Source organism: Choloepus didactylus, chromosome 1 (assembly GCF_015220235.1).
Source record: "Choloepus didactylus isolate mChoDid1 chromosome 1, mChoDid1.pri, whole genome shotgun sequence".
In the NCBI taxonomy this organism is placed as follows: domain Eukaryota; kingdom Metazoa; phylum Chordata; class Mammalia; order Pilosa; family Megalonychidae; genus Choloepus; species Choloepus didactylus.
Window position 1 is genome coordinate 81,710,943 of NC_051307.1, and position 22,785 is coordinate 81,733,727.

At 38.6% G+C, this 22,785-nt stretch overlaps 1 protein-coding gene across 4 annotated transcripts in view; it reads right to left on the bottom strand.

The window, feature by feature from the left end:
• LOC119533935 (limbic system associated membrane protein) overlaps positions 1–22,785 on the bottom strand; it is an 878,762-nt gene that overhangs the window by 50,095 nt on the left and 805,882 nt on the right. For all 4 annotated transcript variants that reach the window (XM_037835912.1, XM_037835904.1, XM_037835919.1 and 1 more), the window contains one exon: positions 6,421–6,555. In XM_037835912.1, coding sequence (XP_037691840.1) covers positions 6,421–6,555 — 135 coding nt within the window. The remainder of the gene's footprint in view (positions 1–6,420; positions 6,556–22,785) is intronic.

Consider the following 22,785-nt stretch of genomic DNA (forward strand, 5'->3'; position numbering starts at 1 on the left):
TGTGTGCATGGGAAAAGCAGACCCAAGCAATCTGCTTAGAATTTGGAGAGAGATAGAGATAGAGATAAAGAGCTAGAGCTAGAGCTAGAGATAGAGATAGAGACAGAGACAGAGATAGAGATAGAGAGGGAGAGAGAGAGGGAGAGAGGGAAAATTTTAGGGAAAATAGTAAAGTGAGCTCTAGTATACAAGAATCAATCAAACCAGGCACTTCAGCACCTGGTTCAACTCACTTATTTCTGAATATTCTCTTCCTATTCAAAAAATAGTTTCCAAGTTTTCTGCCTCTAGAAAACTCCAATCTTGTTAGTTAAAAAGGATGTAAAAAAGCATCAGGTTATTCTGCAATTTTCTCCCTCATTTCACTTTCACATCAGCATTAATCTTGGGAAAGGATGACACTAGTCAATTACAAAAGCTAAACACTTGCTTCTCTGCTTGGAAACCTAGGAAGTTTCTAGTACCAGGGTAAATTCACAGATATTGATAAATGAATGAAGAGCAAGTTGTTCCAGTATTTCTCAAATGACACAATTTTGCAAGCCTGTTCTTTCATGGCTTACTGGGAAGAACATTTCAAAATTCACTTGTAATGAATTCTGAATAGGTGAGGCTAAGAAAAATTATTACAAATCATACTGAGGTATGCCTAGTGTAGTTAAAATAGATGTCCTTGCCCAAAATATTGTTATAATAAAAATGTGGCTTCATAAAAACACTGCATGGAGATCCATTGTTATTCTTTATGTGACTTTAGAATAGCTTACAATTGTCAGAGGACTCTTCCAGTTTTATTACTTCCAAATCCCGGGTTCTAAAAATATTAATAAGTCCTTTCTTCTTCTTATATCACCAATAGCAAGACTCCTTCAATTAGAGTGAATAGGATAACAATGACAGTGGGCTAGGAAACAAAATATCATTCATTTAGTCTTCCATATATTGGGAATAATAATTAAAAAAGAAGAAAATTCTTAATAAAAGATTTAATTTACAGACATTTACCATGTATCAGTATTGCACTAGTTTTTAGACATTCTTTGCTTCCTAATAATACCCCTAGGTTATCATGTTCCGAAGCCTGTGCTTTGAATCTCTCTACTCTTCTGCTTCCATTTGAAAGAGTTCTTTTAGAGAAAAATGAATTCCTTATAAGGGAAAATACCATTTAGGGGAGCATATGGGTACCTTGAATAGTTAATATTATATATTTCTTCCATTTACAGGATATCAAAAAATGGCACAATAGGCAGTGACATAGTGGCTATAAATATAGATTAAGAGCTGGAAATTGGAGTCAGAGATTATGGGTTCTGCCGTATAGGATGTTATCAGACACTAAGACCTCCTGGAAAACCTTACCTATGAAAGTAGGTAATGATGCCTGCTGTTGGGGATTGAATCATGTGCCTCATAAAGACATGTGCAAGTCTTAATCTACAATCCCATGGGTGCAAATCCATTTGGAAATAGGACCTTTGAAGATGTTATTATTAGTTAAGGTGCAAACTCATTTGTGCATGAGATCACTAAAGATCCTTTTCAGATAGGGCCAAATTGAATTAGGGTGGACCTTAATCTGTTGGCTGAAAGCCTTATCAAAAGAGGAAATTCAGATGCATTCAGTCAGTAGATGCCGGAATTCAGAGAAAGACACTAGAGGAGACCAAAGAGACAGAGCACCATGTGATGGAGGCAGAGATGCAAGCCAAGGAACCCCAAGGATCGTGGCAAGCCAGCACCAGAATGCAACAGACTCTAGGAGAAAGAATGGCCTGTCAGGATGTTGAATTTTGACTTCCAGCCTCCCAAACCATCCTGTTGTTTAAGCCTCCTCATTGCGTGGTTTTTATCTTAGCAGCCCTGGAAAACTAACACATCTTCCTACCTATCTCATAGTTTTGATGTAAAGATCAAATGATAGTATTTATATGAAGACACCTTTAATATCTAAAGCAATTAAATTTATTATTTTTTATTACTGTTATTTACCTGGTGTCATGAAAGGAGCATAGGCTTTGGAATTAGACCTAGGTGAGAGTCCCAATTCCCCCATTCACAAACCATTTGATTTTGTGCCAAAGCTTGTTTTTGTCCTTTATACATGAGGATGACACTAACTTTCTCACTGGCTGAGTGTGCAGGAGTGTACCAAGGGAGGTGAGGCAAAGGGTACTGACAATAAGAAAGGGTATCATCTGTAGAGAACTTAAAAACAAAAATAAAACTGACTAAAAGTTTGTCCTTTTTTAAAATCACCATGTATAGACAATTCTAAAAATTTCAGTGATAAAAATTAAATAGCCCTCCTTACTGGAGCAGGCTAGGCCACAAAAACCTCTCCTTTGGTTCACCATCATTGATGCAATGATTATATTGAGTGTATACAAAATTTACTGCAAAGTTCCTGGTATTCTGCATGTACTCAGAAAAGTATGATCTTGTTCATATTGCAAAATTATGGTAGAAAATACAGTACTCTGGATTCTTACTGACTAGTTACTCTGAAGATCTCATACAGATCCATAAAAATTAAGATTCATCTTTATTATTACCTCTTAAATACAAGAATAAACTTAAAGTTGGCATGGAGAATGGATAGGTATAGTGAAGAGCTAGAGAAGGTGACCAGTCTGGTTCTATACTGAGTGCTCATTTTCCTAAAATTTCCTCTTTAGGTGATATTTCAATCCAAGCACTGAAGAGTCCAGTTCGAATACATGTATGCTGTCTGGAGACAACAGATTTCTCCAGTCCCGATTGTGTATTCTATGGAACTTCTGCTGCTTCTAAATACATGGCTATCAAATGCAAGGGTGAGCTTTAGAAAAGCCAGCATCCTATGTCCCCCAGCATCCAGATTGCACTGGATAGCTGTGGACACAGGATGGAGGCAGAGGTGGAGTTCAAAGAGAGACAGGTAGAGGAAAAAAGAGTTAGAAAGGGTGACAATATGAACCCAGTTAGAGAGGAACCTGTGGGAAGGAGGAAGGTGAGAAAATTAGCTGGTCAGTGAGGTTGGGGACAAGCTTGAGGGCTGGGGACAACTTTTGATAAGAATTTTTCCAGGAATAGAGAAAAAGCCCAGTATAGGAAAAGTCCAAATAAAACTAATAGTGTATAGTTATTGAATATTTGCTATTTGCTAGATATTATCCTAGGGATATTGGGCACTAGAGTGAGGCAAATCAAGGAGATACTTTTAATGCACTGTTGAAACACCATGACAGAGGTGGACCAAGGGAATGTCACCCTGAAATTGAGTGTTTGCACCTGGAACTTATAATTAAAAGACAGTCTGTCCCTAGGATTGACATCTGGAAGATATTCGCTACCCTTGGGTAAGATACAAGCAACCAGAAATCTTGTCTATTGTGTAAAATGTTATTAAGCTGATTTAATTGAGGAGATTTCCAGTCAATAATTTAGCTTTCTTTAAACTCCAGGAACTCCTACCACTATGAAAAGTAGATTTTGAATGTAACATGGCTGTGTGCAATGCAATAGACTTACTGTGTAGGAGGGTTATCTGAGAGAAGTAAAAAGGAGAGGCTATAAAATTGAGCTTGTGAGCTAAAAGGAGATAGTGTTATGGATCTCTTGTTTACCACTGTAGCGTCAGTTCCCTGTAACAAATATCTTTTGGCAGACTGACTCAGTAAATGAATCAAAATTTTGGTGGGAGAAAGCATCTAGCATTGGGATTTCTTTTTAAAGTGGTACAGGGTCTGTTTCATTGCAGTAATCCATTCCACCATTAGTTATCTTAGCCATCCTGATCCCCTGACCTAATTCCAAAATTATGTTCTGAAGAGGAAGAGGAAAATGTGGGGCATTTTCATAGCGGGCAGGCTTAGTTGAAAGTGACAAAGGTGATCCTGGATATTTTCAGAAATACAAGGGTTTTGCTGGCCAGATCTGGTTCTAATTCAATCTTGGAGTCTTCATCTACCTAATAGAATCATACTTGAGTAGGATGAATTGTTTGAACAAGACAACAGGTGCAATGTCTTTTTTAACCTGCCAACTAGCTGTTTTAACATAATATAAACACAGCTTATGAATGTTGGTAGGAAGGTGATTCCAAAGGAAATTTCTATTAGAATAAACTTCCTGATTTGTGATCAAGATCATTTGCAAAGGTTGGAGAAACGTTAAAAGGGCAGAATTTACCTGTGAGATTTTTCACCTACTTACTCAGAAAACATTTGTTCAGAAATTTGTGTAAGGTCAGTCACATGCCAGGTGCCACTGGTTAGGGCATACAGGACTTCTGACCGAGCTCATTACAGACGTCCAGGTAATTTGTTATGAGATGGTCTTTTTAGAATCCTGAGGTTTTTTTCATATACTCCTGTGGTTCACTCATCACTAGGAAAAGCTTGCATTTTCATAAAAGCCTTTTATTGAAAATTATCCACATTTTCTGCTGTTCTAAGTTACACTTTGGGGACAGTCAAGGAGCAATGTCAGAATAATTGCACCAGTAATAATAGGGCCCAGGCAGCTAGCTTTGATCTTGGGAACAATCTGCAAACCAGACCACTTTGATGTTTCTTTCACACAATGGAAACATAAATATTTTCTATGTACTCCATGATTGGACTTTCAGAAATCTAATTAAGATGAAGGTCAATTAAGAGAAAATGAAATCTTTACTCCAAAAGTCAGAGAAGAAGTAGAAGATGATGGCATGACCGTGTGTACATAAAAGAAGCTAACTAACCTAATTATAAACTTATATAAACAGCCAGAGAAATTGCCTTTCATGTGGGGAAAAAAGGTCCTAAAGCATTTTATAACACTGAGATCATTAATGTGTCTTTGAAAGACACCCAGTACCAGAAAAGAATAGCAACACTGGCATTTCAAAACTCTATTACCAAAAACTTCATAGACAGCTAGGGATAAAAGCACTTTCAGAGTTCATCAAATGCAGCCCCTGCTTCTAGGAAATTAGTACCATAAATGTCTAGGGCAATCATATGTATTGGAGTCTTCTGGGTATGGTATGAAGGACATTGCTTGTCTCTTTCAGAAGGCTGTGTGGTTAGAGTAAGGCTGTGGGAAACACTGCAGAACAGCACAGGCTGGGTGGCTCTCTAAGCCTCAGTTTCCAAATTACTGCGCATGGGTTTACTGAGCTTTAAATGACAAATCTAAATCCTCTAATCCAATGCTACACAAGTAGGTACTAAGAATTGAAAACTCTTTCTTCTCTTCTGAAAGCATGGGCTTTAGAATCAAACGAACCTGTGTCTGAATTCCTTTTCCTGTACTTCTTTCTGTGTCACTTTGGGATGACAATCTTACCTCGTTGGGTTTCAGTTTCTTAAACTCCAAAATGAAGTCACTTATGTCTACCTGCCAGGGTTATTGAAAAGATTAGAGAGAATTTTCTGGCATATACTTTAAGGAAGACATAAAATGACCAAAAATAATTCACAGAGGTCTGAAGCATATTTTCAAATATGGGTTAAGATGTTTATGCAACTATGTCTGTGTGCCTATGTCTGTGCATGTGTGTTATGTGTGCATATGTATGTAAATATATATGTGTTTATATGTGTATGTACACATGTGCTAAATGCAGGAAGGGAAGAGCTGTCAAGGCATCCCTTTGTCCCCTTCACTAGCACAATTGTGTGATGTGGGAACTTGAATTTGAATGATGTGGGAAGTCACTCCTAACTGAACAGGATAAACGAATTCTCTTTATTCCTTTGCTAGGTGACACACATCACATGGATTCTTCCCCCTGCCCTTCTCTACCCCTTTTGAACTACATCTAAGGATCTTTTCATCTGAGAAGTTCAAAGTATGCCCACTTACCTATGCATCTTAATGAAATCTTCTTTCTAATATGCCCATACTTTGGGACAAATAGATAATTCAAATTAATGTATTAGCCACTGGGGACACAATGTATCTGACCACAGTGGCTTTATGTTCCCAAGGCCAATTAGTTAAATAACAGAGTATAAAGTTTGATCTTGAGTTATTCCCTTCTGACAAACAATGCATTAAGAAGAAAATTCCAGTTAAAGCAGATACTAATTGTTCCTCTTTCCAATGTAGTATCTATGACCTTGGTCTCCAAGAAGACCACAATAATGATTGTCACAAATGCTGGTGCTGTTTTATGATGTTTTCTTAATTCTATGGTCTAACTGAAAGACAGAGAGACAAAGTGCATTGCTGAAAGTATTACAGGTTACATTTAGAGTTGGTAGAGTCGATTTATCAAATTCAAAGGCCAAGTCCTGCCTTTTGACATGTCCAATGTAAAAATATGCATCCTTGACCAGAAGAGTATCTGCTTGAAATGCAATATTCTTTTGCTAATGGGATCTTTAGAACTCACTGGAGGTGGAGGTGGGCCCTGGGCACATAGCACCTGCTGACTCCTGCTATACTCACAGTTCACAGTGACCTTGACTTGTTTGACATCTGCTGAGGAGACTTCGTTGGCAGCTTTGCACTCATATTTGCCTGACTGCTCCCTGGTGATGCCGAGAATCTCCAGATATTCTTCTTCTCCTTCAAATTCTCTTCCTGTAAAACAGAGGCTTGCATGATTTTTTGCTTTAAATTTTTAAATAAGCAGCAGATCACCTCTTTTTCATTTTTTAATGCATTAAATCCATGTGGCTTTTCAATAGTTTGACAGGGTGCTTTGTCTGAAGTCAGGCTCCACAGAAGCAGACCCAAGACAAAAATTCATGTCAAAGTGACTAAGCAGGAAGTATTCCCAAGAAAAACTAGTAAGGAGTGGGGGAAATGGGACCTGGAAAGGAAAGACGCCAAGCAACAGGGCAATGCCAAGCCAAATCCCACAGAGGATAACTTTGGTTCAATCCTTCAGGGAGCTCTGAAGATAGCACATGCCCTACTTGAAAGTAATCCTTATCAAGAGGAAAGGAGCTGGAGGAATATTTATATGTCCTTAACTGTTAGTCATTGTTTAAAGGCTTGGAGCAAGGTAGAGGAGGTGCATACAAGTTGTAAAGGGCTCTGAGGTGAGATGGGTGAAGCACTGGCATCATCTATTACACCACACTGCAAAGCACTCTTTCAACCAAAGTGGTTTTAGAAAGAAACGTGGCTTCCTTGTAAGAAAATATCATCCCATCTCTTTGCAAGGATTATGTTCTAAACCCTTTCTTACATGTATATTTTCTATTGTTCAGTATCAAACTACATCATCCTTGAGGCTTTCAGGCCACAGGCCAGATCCATGAGAATGTGCTGCTGATGGTGTGTTTTGCGATAGCCTGAGTCACCCATAGGTCAGAGATAGGGAAGTAGACATCACTTGATTAATCAGTTGGGATTGGGCTATGGAGTTCCTTTATGGAAAGACCTATGATGTTGAATGTGTCCATTTTTGTAAAGAAACCTCTAGGTAGGCAAGCTTCTTTAAATTTCCTTCTTATGGAATATAATTGATTAAATAGCTTTCTTCTGGAAGACAGAAAGAGAGAGAAATAAGGAAGAGGAAGTGGAAGGGGTGGCAAAGGAAGAGAGGAAAAAGAAGATAAAGAGGAAATGAGGCTTGAGGAAGGGGAAGAGCTTGGCCAGAAAAGCCTATGGACTTTAACTCCATCTAAATTGAACCATCCTCTCAACCCAAAACTTCAGAACTCCGCTACTGTGTGGGTTAGGATAGAGCAGCTGGGGAGTTTGTTAAAAAGCACAATCCTGCCCCCATGATGGAATCTTGTCCTTGGTCGTCTTATAGTAAATGGTACTGATTAATAGCTGTGCTCCAATGCCATGAGTTATTTTCCTTTTCTGGAAATTCTTTGATGGTCAAATCAACACAAGAGACAGCCATCACAGAAACAAATTCACTATCTAAATATGACAGCTAAGCCTGTTTAAGTAGGCTTGCAGTAGAACACAGGACCACTTTTGTAACATTCTATACCCCAACTGTCAGGAACACTCCTAGCTTCTTCTGTCAACAGTCAATATCACTAGTTTTGAGGAAGCTGCAATACCAACAACAAAAATAACAGTTATAAAAAATTATTTGGTTCTGAAATCCTGCATGTTATCTAGCCCAGGTTTCTACTGAAATGTTTTTAAAATTAGTTTATAAAGCATGTAGCTGGATATTATTATAAAAAGTTAATTTTTTTCCCTGTCTATGCTTTCCCTTTTCCCTTCCCCACATTCAAGCAGGTAATCATATCTGTTTTCACATGTTGCAGAACTGAAGGTGCTAAGGAAGGAAACAGAAATCTCAGAAAGGAGAAATTCTAATTTATTGGATTAGCAAGACAGGATCTGGACTTGGAGAGAGACAGGAAAAGATCTTTGCTGCCTATTTGTGTCTATGGAATGAAAGTCGAGCACACTAAGTGATTCCATGAATCTTCCTGATGAACATAAATGCCTCAAAGACTAATGGTAATTTCAGGAATTGCAGGCCGAAATAAGTGTAAGCCCATTAAAAACCTGGAGTGCAGAGGAAGAATGGACTTTAAGATGTTATTTTTGATTTGGGGAGTAATGGTGGATTGTAATGAGAGAAGAGTTAAAGATGATTTTAGAATGTTTTAGGACTCCTTCTCTGCCCTCCCCTTGCACCTTTCAAGCTCATTTCCAAGTAGGGACAGAGTGGTCAGTAGAAGAAAGAGAGGGCACGTACAACTTTGTTAGGGATGGCTCATGTTGCATTCTTTTCAACTTCCATAAAATACCTAGAAAAGGCAGGTCATGGATCCCTACCTCGGATTTTAAAATTCTCAAAGAAATAAAGTATTTCATGAGGAGGAAAAGATTATTTCAGCAGCATCAACTAAGGTTCTTTAAGCTAGAGAAGATTTCTACTTTTGGGAACAGAAACCAAGATGAGAAAATAAAGTAGTATTTATGGGCTTTGTGGCCTGAGATTCTTATATACCAGGGTAGGTATTAATAATCTCATTTTTTCCCAACACGCATATAATAAAACCAATCCTCAAGGGTTGAATCTTCAATCTACATCTCTTGAAAGAACTTCCCCCAGTACCACCTGAGGATAAAAGGGGAGTTTCCTCTTAAATGACCCAAAAGTGAGACTGACAGATCATTTTTGCCAGTCCTATGGCAGCTCTTCTCCCCTCTTGGCTGCCTCTATCGTCAGCACACAAAGGCTTTTTCACTAGAATGGGAGAGTCTCAGGGTGCAAACCTAATACATATAAGAGAAACTACATGCTCTTCCATCATTGAACATGGTGGCAAGAATTTAAAATATAAAACAGTAACTTCTGAGCCCTCCCTATTGTCACTCTTCCTCTACCTCTTGGATTCTGCAGTTGAAACTCTTCTACTTGCCCCCACAGGAGACTTTGACCAAAATGTGCTATCTTTACTGCTTCATTTGAGAATTTCTTTTTAGTCCAAAGTGATTTGAGAGAAAATGAGAGCTTTTCTGTTTCTAGAAAACCAAAGCACCAGATTGTAAGCTCCTTGGGGCCACATCTTATTCTTATTATCCCCCAAAACTAGCACAGAGTTTGGCACAGATCAGTGACTCAATAAATGTTTGTTGAGTTAGCCAAACTGAACTAAGAAATATGAACAGATACTAGAGTCAGATTCAATACATCATATAGTTTCAGAGAAAGGAGCTAAGTGTAGAAAGGTGACTGAGTATTTCTGTAAGAGAAGCTTGTGTGTAAATCCACTCCCTTTTAATTGTCCTAACAGAGTACCATTTTACTGGGGGAAGAAAGGGTGAACTAAGCACTCTGTGATTGAAAGACTGGACAAGGGCATCTCTGTCCACATCCTGAGGATGCACCTGCTGTGTGGAATTATTATTTCAGAACAGGTATGGTGAGACCTCAACCTGTGGAAGAGGCGTGAGGTCATTCCTTTCATCTGAGCAACTATAGTTTCTCATTTCAAGGCATGGAATATACCATGTTAATCTTGAGTCCCCAAATTGTAAAATGCACTCAGCTTTCCCTGCTCCTCTCTATTTTCCACAAAGTGTCTGTGCCTATAGAGGCATCTTTTCTTCCATTCTTTGTGCTCACTCTGATTAGCTGCTCTTAACCCAAGGTTCCTGTCACCATTTTCCTTTATTCTCTCCACCTTAAGAGAACTCTCAGGTCTGTTGTGGTCTTCCCTGATGCCAGAATGTGAACAACCTGGTGTTTAAATTCTCTAGTGGAATAAAGCCCTATGGCCATAATTTGAGCCTTTTTCCTTGTCCTATCTATTATTTTCTGCCCTTGTATAAATGTTTACTTGAAATGCAAATTTCAATATTTTGGTATTTTAAAGATCTCAACCTATTTCCACAAGCTTGCTCACGTTAGGGAATGTTATATTTATTCTGGGATCTGGTGTTTAGTTTAAATCTCCCCTTGCTTAATGTGCTTTCGTGTCTCCTGGCAATATTCTGCTAGCAGGCTAAATAACTTCTTGTCTTCCTCAGTGCACACACCTTGCAAACTCTTGCACATAATTAGCATACCCCCTCTTCGTCACTGTTTACTCAAGTTGTACATATTAGTTCTTTTAATATTTCTTCATAAGTCGGAAAGAAAGGCCTTGAGCAAATGACAAGGGGAAAGCATTCTCGTCTGTATTTTACTATGTGGAGGCAAATCAGCCAGGAATAACTCAAATTAAAGTATGCCAGGTGCTACCTTCTGAGTGCTGGGAGTCCATTACCTCCAGAGTACAGTGCTTTGGTGAAGCCTGTTGATTTCACATCTAAAATGTCTGTTTACTTAGATTTCAAGGCCAACTAGGCATTTCTAAGCAAACAGCCATTTGAAATAAAATAAAATTCTGTTGTGATTCTCTCTCCTGCTCTCTCTTTTAACTCTTCCCCCAACATTTTCCTTGTTTCTCTCTTTCCCTCTCGCTCTCTCTCTCTCTCTCTCTCTCACACACACACACACCACACACACACATGCCACATACACACACATACCACACACAAGCAGCTATTTATCTACACATTGCTCTTCACTCTAAGTTTTAGGAAACAGGGTACATATTCCGGAAAACCCAGAGCATTTGCTCACTGAACAGGGCAGGCCTGCTCTGGACAACACTCCAGGAAATGACCACATTCCCCTATTTGCAATTAAAAAAACAAAAAAAGACCATTACCCTAATAATTATCACAGTATCTGTCTTTCTTTTCCTTTCTTTGAGGTACAAGAAATAAAATTTAGGTGAACAGTAAACTTGAGTGTTTTGTGACTTTGAAAGTATAGAATTCGAACAACTCATATGCTATAAAATGGACCAATTCATTTTTCCCCCACTGTTTTGAAGACAGTCTGATAAAGTACAACATCTGAATAGAAGGGAAAGTGTTTTTGAAATGGCGCTAACATTCCCTTTACTCGCCTAAATTTGAATATTTACATATAAGTGGCTGTAAACACATTAGCTGTAAAACAAACACACATAGAGTTTAATGAAAAACAAAGAAGTGGAATTTGTCTTGCAGGGTATGTGTGCATGTGTAGAGTGTGTGCGTCTGCTGTAGTTAGAAAGAGGAGTGAAGAGGGTGAGCTAAAGCAAGTTACGAACTTCTATCTATAAAAATAAAAGAAAAAAGGATTGTGAATCAATGATGCCATTTGAAGTTTCCTGCGTTAACTTCAAATGCTGCCACAAATTTTTGTTCTTACAGTACGTTTCATGTTTACTTTTTTTTTTCCTAAGGACCTGCTCACCCGTTCCTGCTTTTGCTTTACTACATTTTTGCACATAATGTTCCCCACAAACATGTTAAAAAAAAAGAGAAACAGAGAAGGAAACACAAGAAATCTAGAAAAGATGCCTGCGATAGGGTTCTGTTTATATTTCCAGCCACGTCTCTACCCAGATCCTTTGAAGTTTCTGTTTCTCAGCTCCACATCCCCCTCAAGAGATCCTTCAGCGTTTGACAGTGTTGCTGTACAAAGGTTGAAACCACTCACTCCTCCTCCCCACCTCTCATCACCAAAATGGAGGGGTAATGAGTGGAAATGATACATGATTGAAAGAGGGGGCGGTAGATGCACTGACAGAAGCAGCAATCATAGGAAAATAAGGACACCCAGGGAAGGGCAACGTATTGAAGGGAGGAGAACAACAACCAACAAGAAAGCCCTGGGTGAAGTGATACAATGAGGACAATTTAATGGGAGAGACAGAGGAAGGGAAATGAAAGAAGAGAGCATTCTCTAGAGAGAGAGGCATCAAACTATTAAGATATTTGAGTGGCATGGAAGGGAAGGGGGTGGTTCACCCTGCTGTAGAAACGCTCACGGTTTGAATAGTATGACACAACAGGGTATGGATTATACAAATTGGCCCCATGCCTTCCACAGCCCCAAAGGGTGTAGTTAGTATCCAGGAACCAGTGAGAAGCACAATGGCAGGGAAGATTCACAACTGGCTTGATTCTATGAATGAGCATAGGCCAAATGAAGAAGAATGCCCTGGCATTATTTTTCCTGGCATCCAGAGAGATGCAGTTCATTACGGTTTGCATTTTTGTTTTCACATACAGGAAACCAGCCAGCTGCTCTAGCTTGAGCTCGGCATCCAACCGAGGACAGCCATTCATGCATCCTTTTCAGTCCTGGGCCCTGACACTCTGTCATTTTACTTACATTTAACCGTGACCCCCTTCTTGGTGTTAGTTTTTATAAATTGTCCTGCCCTTCTAAATGCTAGGTTTGAAATTAGGATCTCCCTAGGTTTAATTCTCTAAAGGGGAACTGTATTGATAACAGCTATTGTTGCATTGCAAGACTTTACCACAGTAGGAATCACACCTGGTTTTGCTTATCATTGTATCCCCAGGTTACAGCTTGATGCTGGACCGTATTGAGTGTTCAACAAATATTGTGGGGTGACTGTGGAACAAACTACCACTTATTAAACACTAACTAGCACTGTGCCAGGTGACACATATTATCTCATTTAATTCAGATTGCTTACAGATGGGAAAACAGAGATGTATAAAGTCAAAGACCTTGCCCAAGATTATAATATTTGTAAAGGTAGAACTAAGGTGGGAACAAGTCTGTAGATCCTTGGAGCCCATGTTCCCAAGTAGGCATGCCTATTTCTCTAATTACAATGCTAGGAGATGCTAGAGATGGCTAAATTCTTAGCTCTCAGATCTGCTCTATTTCTGTCTTTGAGTACAGAATGGGAGATTGAGAAGGAGCCACTTGGGGAATTTACCAAGCAAGGCAGCTCACTTACTGATAAAGAAAGAAAGTAAAACAAGAGCCTCCAAATTTTATCAGTTCTGTCCACTTCACTTACCTTCCTCATTGAGAGAATCAAATAAAGCAATAAATGAGATAAAAGTTGGTGTTTAAAAATTTAACCCCCACCTATTTATTTATAAAAGCCCCTTCAAAAGCAATATAAAGCTGTTGGTGCACATAAATGCCAAGAGCCAGAGAAGTGGCCCAGAAACACTGTAGAATGGACTTATAAAAGGGAAGACTTTGGGGAAGAAATGAGTTTCCAAGAAATGTATAATCAAGCCATCGATGGTAATTCAAACTACTGGAGTAGGAACTACAGAATATTTACATGATACAGCAAGCACTCACTGTCCTACTTAAATTTTAAATTTACCCCAGAGGTGAGAGGAAGAAGAGGCAAAGAAGCAAAATGGGGATGGAAAGAATAGGAAAAAAGGAAAAAAAGATCCTAAATACCTAGAAGAGTCCTTTAGGAATAAAAAAAATAAAAAATAAAACTCCTGCAGGTGTTGATTGTTTTCCAGCTATTTCCTAAGAAGAGGGTGAGGTAGCGATTAGCTGGACAGCATCAGCAACAACCTAGATGATTTGCCATTGTCATCAGAACTGTAGGGGTTATTTCCAGACCTGTCATTAGTGATTCTGCCATGGCTAAGGATTAAATATCAAGAGAGATGAGAGCAGTGACTGCTGTTTTCAAGAGCCACATAAATCAATTGGCATTTTGTAAGTGAATGTGTTAAACTCAGCAGGGCAGTTGTGCTGCAGAAGGGTTGCTGGGAAGAATTTTCCGGATGCCACAGAAGCCTTTGAAAGTTAATTAAAATAAAGCAGAAAATAACCCTATCTGGCACCCTACTTTTTCCTTTTAGGCCCTGATGCTACAGTAACCTAATATGGGTTCACCCCAAAGTCTTTGCTCCATTTCAGCTAGGCCCAGAGCTCAATGAGCTACTCAATCCAAATGTAGAGAAATGTTCTTGAGTAAAGTCAATAAATAAGTGATGAAAAGTAGGGGGCAGGCAAGGCTGGAGGGTGGGGGTGGTGGTGGCAGCAGTTAAGGGGATGCTTTAAACATAAACTGAGCTGATGTTTTCAAAATATTTCCTATAACAAAAGGTGGGCAGTCTTCAATTACTCAAGGATCAACATACATAATAAGAGGGAGTCCCAACATGTGCTCTTTGCTCTTAAACTAAGGTACATGAGCTGGGATTTACTGCACATACATTCAGTTTGGGTTGAAGGCCTCTGCGTACCAGCCCCCCTCATCCTGGGCCTGGTTCTTTATCTCTTCTGTGGATCAGATGGATCATGGTTGGGATGGGGTCACAGTGGCGGCACGGGAGGGAACAGGAGAGCACACGCCACCTCCTGAAAGCAGATGCTGTTCCAGGCTGGGTCCACGCGTTCCTGGAAGGCCAAGGAGGCCAGCGGGCCAAAGCTTAATAGGAAAACAGCAGCAATTTGTCTCCACTGCTATTTATATTTCAAGTGCGTGACAGGCTGTCAGTGCGAGTGAGGGTCGCTAAATTTACTGCCTTTCACAGTAGTGCCACAGTGTTTGACTTGACAAGTCACTTCATTTAAAAAGCACTGCCTGAGGATGTTTCCTCTACTTCTTTTTAAATAAAAATAAAGGGTAAAAAAGGTAATCACTGAGGTTTAAGCATTTGAAATGAAGAAAGCCCCCAAGACTGTCTTAGCCTGAGTCTATTTTCACAAACTTCCCTCTAATTTAAGTGGAAAGTGAGGGAAAGGGATGGCTCCCAATTTCTTGGTCTGACTGATTTGTGAACTGGTGATATTTCTATGCTGGGGGATGGGGGTGGGTAAAAAAGTGAGTTTTTGTATCTGTTAAATTTGAGATCCTTAATGGACATTCAAGTGGAGATTCCTTCTACACAATTGGATATAATTGCTACTTATTTTTTCACACTTCATTTCTTTACCCTTTAACCTATTTTGAGATCTTTATAATCTGAGGAAGATCACTATAGGCCGAAAGAAGAAATTAACCATGTAAAGGATGAATGGGATGGAGACAGAGTACTTCTGACAGCTGAGCAAGAGGAACAATCATACAAAAAATATAAATTTCTTGTATGAAAAGGTCTAACTACATTAACATGTATATGCAAGTGGATTGTGATCTGAATTGTAGAGCATGGCTTCTTAGTACAATTTTAAACAGTCGTTTCTTAAATATCGATTGCTACCATGTGCCAGTCAATAATTTAAGCAGAAAGTAGAAGAAAGATACTGGTCCCAACTGTCAAACAACTTACATCTTTATCAGGAATAAATAGAATTAAACAAGTCACGAGAATAAAAGTGTAATGAAATTGCAGTGGAAGTACAGGCACCACGGGAGCAAATTGTTGAAGGCCTTATCCTAGTTGGGAGGATGAGAGGGGGCCATTAGAACAGGACCAGAGGAGGCCTAAGAGTGAGGCAGAGAAAGAGATCTGCAGTCACGGAGTGAAAAATGAGTGGCTTAGCACCCAGGAGGGCCCTGACTGTACTTCACAGGAGGGGATGGAATGGTTTGGGGTCTACAGTAGAACTTTCTGTAACAGTTTCTATTAAAAATGATTAGTCATATTATCCCCAATGGTTTTAAATGCTGCTCTCACAACTTTGTTTATTTCTTGATTCTGCTCTGTTTCATGATTTTTTTTTTCTTTTTGTCTATTCTTGGGCAATAGACAATTCTTGTCCTGCTATTTAAATTACCGTAACTCTAGAATACGTTTTAGTAACAGATATGAAGTCATTTCGCAGAATTTTCCATGCCTTTTTTTTTTTTCAGATAAACTTTAAAATTAACCTGTTCTTTTCTAAATGAAATAATTATTTGGCATTTTGATTGGGGTTACATTGGGTTTGTTGATTAAGTTAGAGGGATAGGATGCCTTACAATCTTGATTCTATTCCAGAATAAGATATTGCAATTAAGCCTTATTTATTTCATCCTTTAGGAGTTTTTCTTTTTTTCTTTCTTATAAGCCCTGAGAACTTTGTATTGTTTGTTCTGAGATATTTTATATTTTCTCGTTTCTAGTGAATGGGGCCCTTTCTCTCATTATCTAAGTGGCATTGGTCACACTTTTGCATATTAATCTTGCAACTAGCTACTTATTGAATTTTCTGATTCTCTTATTGTTGCTAAAATGCTATTTGAATAACAGACTATCCTACTAAAAAATACCCTCACACCATTCACTAAAACCCATTCAGATGGATCAAAGATTTCAAAATTAAAAATTAAATTATAAGTGTACTAAAAGAAAAGTCAAGGCCATAGTTTGATAACATTGAAGAAGGAAGAATGTCTTTCTAAGTAGGCCATGAGACACAGAAGCCATAAAAAAAATACTGATTTGAGTATATAAAAAGTAAAGATTTCTCAAAAGCATAAAACCTTTATCAAGAAACTTAATACACAAATGACAAGATAAAACTTTTTATAATATGTATGACACAAAGGGGCCAAATACCTTGAACAATGAATTTTCAAAGCCAGTAGGATGGTATGACTATTTTGGGAAATGATTTGACAATATCTGCTAAAGTTGAAGATTAGTTAATCCACTAATTCCATTGCTATGTGAAGGGGTATTCACAGCAGCTTTGGAAGCAGCTCACATTGTGTTTAGGGTAAATAAATTGTTTTCTATTAATATAATAGAATATACCAACAGCAAAGAAAATGAATAAATGACAGCTATGAGAAGCAACACAGATCAATCTCTCAAACATGGTGTGAAAGGAACAAAGGATTCTAGAATAAATACAATAAAAATCCATTTATTTGAGAATGACAGGTAAAACTCATATATACTTTCCATGGATGCTATATAGTTGGAAAAATTATAAAGCAAAGCAATGAAAGTATTATCATAAAATATTTAGCATTGTTATATTTAGCCTTTATTAAATGCTTACTATGTATCATCTTTTTCTGAATTCATTTAATCAGGAAAATTTAATTAATTTAACATAATGCTCTCTAGTCATAAAAAACCAAGTTAATACAATATATATTCACAATGCTGTCCAAACTATATTGTTTATGGAATACTATGTATAGTATAATCTCCTTTGTGTTAAAAAGTTATACACACACATAAATACATATGTTCATGTACATGCTCTTTAACACATACTTGTATATACATAGATAATGTCTATAAAATGTTAACAGTCTTATTTTGGGGGGATGGGATTAGAAGTACCGGAGTATGTGATTGGGGAATTTCCCTTCATTTCATCCCCTCCCATACTGTTTGAATTTCTGATATAGATCATATATTACTTTTATAATGAAAGTTTTAAAAAATTGAATTGGATTTAATACTTTCAGTATGGGGAAAGACATACCCACCCTTGTGACTGTATCCTAAGGGCAGGTTTCTCATAATGAAAAAGAAAATCTCTGAGATTTTTCTATTTCTGGCATAAGGAAAGAAGAATTAATAGGGATGTAAGACACCAATACTAACTGACAAGAGGAACAGTAGCAAGCAAGTTGATATATGAAATCGGAACAATTCTCTAATTAGATGGAAAATAAGGAGTTTTAATGACTGTACGTGGGCATTGTCCATTCCTCTCTCCCTTCAGTATTGTCCAAATGTGGCCATTAAAGAACTGTAATTTGCAATCCTGGCCCATGCGACTCAAGCCTGTCCGATTATCACAAGCTCCCCACTGTTGAGATGGTGCTGGACTTAAAGCACTGACCCAGAAGGTGACAGAGACCTATATGCCTACTCAGTTGCTTTTACCCTACCTATGCCCCACCCCACCTAGGGTGGTCGTTTACCTGATTGCTCTCTGGTGCTTCTCATTTGCATTTAGATTGTACTCCAGTTCCCAGCTGGGGCTAAAGTTGGGCTCAACCATGAACTTAAGCCATCTCCTTTTCTTCAAGGCTGGACCTTTGAATCTACATCGACTAGTCTACTAGCCTTGATGCAACATCACTACCCAGAAATCTCTGTACTCTGTTGCTTTACCACCATTTTGAGTCTGAATATTTTGAGAATGAGCCCAATCTGAGTTTCCTTAATGATATGAACTTTGAGTCTTACAGAAAAGGGAGGCGTTCTGAGGTGAGGATAGAGAGAACCCACCCTCTGTCCTAGTTAGTTCTGCCTTTGCCATCTCTCAGCCTAAGCAGGACTCAGCTTGTCCTCCTTCCTCACTAGGTACTTCAAATTGCCCTCTAGAGTCTAATAGGCATAAACTACAAAGTCATTTCCATAACATTATTTAACTAATAGGGTCCACATGGACATCTTTTATGGATGATATGTAATAGCTGCCACACAAAAATTTTAGGCTCAGGATTTTTTTCCATTTTATATAGCACAGAACTTTGGATTTTGACCAAGCACTTAAATGTACTCAATCTTTTGTTTATATCAGAAAAAAATGTTACGCAACTTCTCAGGCTTGTGCCAAAACCATTTAGCCTTCCTCTGGGTAGCTGATCAGTCTGCTTGGAAGGTTTTTACCCTTCACCTCCCATACTTTCCATGTAGTAATCTCTCTACACAACACAGAATAGCTGCCTTGAGATTCAGTCACTGATGGATTTCAGTCTAGGACCTGTCAAATGCTTGTTTGAGACATCTGATCATTGCAAGGCCTATCTTTTGGGTATGTTAACTATTCTTTTAGTTAAAGAGTCTACAGATTCTATCCAAGGATCATATATTTAGAAAGCAAACCAGTTGGACCATAATTATTTCAACACTTCCCAGAAATGTCTTCACTGAAGTGAGACCACAGACTTTTCTAAAAAGTCTATATAAAACTTACTCTTTGGAATGCATTTTCTATGCATTTCATAATTCTTGACTTTTTAAAGGTAAAAAATAACTATGTAAATCAATATATTTTCCTATTTTTGCTTTCACTTTAGAAAACTTATGCAAATATAGTTCCCAGGTGTGCTGATCAGCTCAGACAACTTCTTGTCAGTATGTATTCTAGTGTTTTTCAAAGTGTGATCTGCAGACTGTCCACCTAAGAATCATCCTGGGAGCTTGTAACATACACAGATCACTGGATCATTGAGCCCTTTCACAGATTTGCTGAAATGGAATCTCTGAGGGCAAAGTCCAGGAGTCCATGTGTTTAGAAAGCTCCCCAGATGATGCTCAGGCACACTTATATTTGGGAACTGATATTTGATCTTAGTAGTCTGACACTCATAGTCACATCCTTTTCCTTCCCTCACTGGACTCCAGTTAACTCCCAGATGACAGGTTCAACTTTGGCCTGGGATCAGGGATCAATCCTGTTTTTAGGTCAGGGAAGACTGAAGGAGAAAACTTAAATGATCATTAAGAGAATCAGAGAATCAATACCCCACATTGAATTTGACACTCATTTGCCACTCCTGGGCTAACAACTCAGCCTGTTTGCTGGGTAGTACTATGTGTCACATGGGATGTTTCCACACGCTATTCATTCAAATAAAGGATTATTTTTTTCTCTTGCAAATGAAGCAACTGAAATTTAGCAAAGTTAAGGAACTTTCCCAATATCACCCAGATAGTAAATGGCAGAGCCAAGACATCTGTGCCACTGTAGTATTTTTAACAATTTTACCATATTTTTAAAAGTCTCAGCTCTGTTCCTTGACTGAGCTCCATCTTGCCTACCAGTTCTAGACACTAGATTCCTGGCAAAATTCTCCCATGCTGATTGCTTCCCAGCCTGCCTGGAACTCCAAACAAACCTGGGCCACAATGTTCAGTTGTCTGTTGTACTTTCTTTTTCTCTGTCCTGCAGTTACACTGCTTTTCAGGGTTTGATTACTAGATTTGTGTATTGTAAAGTCACTGAGAATAAGTCAATTACATGCAAAGTTGGACATGAAAACGCAAATTGCCTTTCCTAGTTCCATTATGCATGAATTTTTGTAACAAAAGCACCTTTGATCGGTGGATAAGCTGTCCGTGAACTTGGAGAATGACAGATGGATGGCTGCTGACCTTCTCAAGAGTTGGAAGATCCTCTAAGAGTAAATTAATTTGTAAACAGATGAGATATTTAATTTCTTCAGATCATGTTATGTAGGATTCCGAGCTACCCTATCACACACTCTAGTAGGCTAGTTGCACAGTTACATCAAAATTATAAGTGGCCAGCCTGAGGTGTAGACAGATAAGGTGATGAAAAGCAGGCAATGCTTGCGTGATAATATTTGACAGGTTGCTAGGCAGGATAAATTGCCTTAAAGATATCAAACTTTAAACCTTAATTATTTTTCCATTAAGTCTCCTTTTGCAATGCAAATATTAATGGAAGTGGTTATACCTTTTATCAGCTAGTGTTTAATTCTCAATGAACACCTAAGGAACTTCTTGGCCTGCAGGCAATCAGGTTAGGTTCTTGTGGGAATAGGTCTGAGGAACTGGAAGGACTTGAAGGAAGAGGACACTGCTAGGGGAGGAGGGATTTTCACAAATTCAGATGTCACAATTTTACACACACTATCTTGGCTTCGTGTATCTAAATGTTTGGGGAAACTAGGAAGTGAATAGTACACAGAGATAGAAAATCATTCCCATTAAGGTCTAAGTCTTGATGTGAAATTAGTTGCAGATATGAAAAAAAGGGCACAACTTATGATATATAAATAAGTCAGAATTGGTACAAAATACACTAAAATTCTTTGGATCCATTTGAAGTCATGTTCAGTTGTCTTTTAAATTTGCTGACCCACAGATTTGATGCAAATAATAATGATCCAGTTTTCCAGAAGATTATTGGTTAAGTTCTGAGCAGGAGGTCTTGGAACCTCTTCAATAAATTTCTAGGCTTTCAAAACTTTCAGCCTTCCCTTGTTTGTCTACCATTCTAAAGTAATGTTGGTTTCCAAAAGGCTAAACTTACTATATCAATATCTCAACATAGCACATATTGATGCAATTTTAAGTTCCTCATCTAATAACCCTTAAAATTTCAAGTTGAAAAAGTTAAGCTCCTCAAATCACCTCTTTCTGATGGTTGGCTTCACATCAAAGGCAAACTTAGCAGTGGCTCCAGGGCAGCACTGTCAGACTTGCTACGATGATGAGGGGCAGAGGAGAACACAAGGTGAAGATGTGAAAATGGAAGAGCATGAGGGGTAAGTCCTGAAGCAAACAAGAAGGAAATGAAGTAAGACACAGGGAGATCATAGAAAGAAATCAAGCAAATCATACCACGGGGAAGAATAAGAACAGGAAGATAATGTTTTCTGAATTGCGAAAGCCTAAAGTAGACTTGCAGACACTTCTAGAAAAGAAATTAGTCTTGCTGGCAGTCAGGGCAGATAGAGGTTCATTTTGTTTTTTTTTGGGCCTGAAGCCTATTCACTGGAAGACTCTATTCTGGATCACATGAAACAATCATGCTAAGAAGTCACCTGTTATTCTGCACAGCAAGAGTAAGTGAATAAATGCACACCTTTGCAAAGATGGCTGGGCATATGAAAGCGTAGGCTTCACAAACAGCTGGGTGGTCATTCTTGACAATGTGGCAATAACCCTTAGTCCTCATTAAAGGACTGGAGCACCAAGACATGTTTTTTGCCATTTTCCCAAATCATTGGTTCCTTTGCTCTGGCCTCAAACACTAGCTATGCTGTAAAGCAAGTTTTCAAAGCTCTGGCTGCTGCTAGGAACGGAACTATTTTAGCTTGTATCCTGAGACTTTCCTGGGAAGAGATTGCTGCACTTGCTGTGGAATATTTCCCAGGAGAAATGCAGTAAAAGTTGGAATCAGACGAACAGCTTTATACTTGTTTCTCTCTAAAAGAGCCGAAAAAGCCCTGAGCATTTCTTTTGCCTGCTGCAAAGACAGCAATCACAAACCTGTAAGGTGTACGGCGTTCTGGGTTCCTTTGGCAGAGAAAAGTCATTATATGAAATCACACACAAACACCCAACAACAAGGCAAGAGAGTAGTGCTCAAGAATCAGTCACAGAGCTTTCAAATTATGAAACTAGAAATTATATTTCCAAGAGTTGAAAAGTTTTCCCCTCTGAGAGTATTATTATCTTGAATTCACAATAAACCTCTTTCTCATTTTATGCTGCCTGGGAGTTCTTGAAATTGATGGATCATAGAAGAAATGACACGACATTCTCATAGAGACTGGCATTCTGGAATGGCCACACAATTTAGACCCTGAAACAGAGAGATATTCATTTCCCCGCCTCCTTTTAAATTGCCTTCCTTGCTCTCAGTCAAGGCTCGAGATTAACATTGTCTATTCAGCAGAGACAGAGAAAAAATGGCTACAGGGAATTAGAAGACCTTCATCCTTGCAAAGGTATGGTCCCAAGAAATCGACTTTGCCATGGAAGGTTCTAAAGGCCCTAGAAGAGCTCAGGGAAGTCTGAGACTTAAAGGAAAAACAATATTAGTAGAGCAGTGCAGGTAGGAAGTCCTGTTTAAACCATTCCAGGGCACAAAGAGCGACTCCACCTAAAGAAAACCATTGTTAAAGCATTGTGTTCATGTGTGTGGGTGGGGGGGGGGAAGGA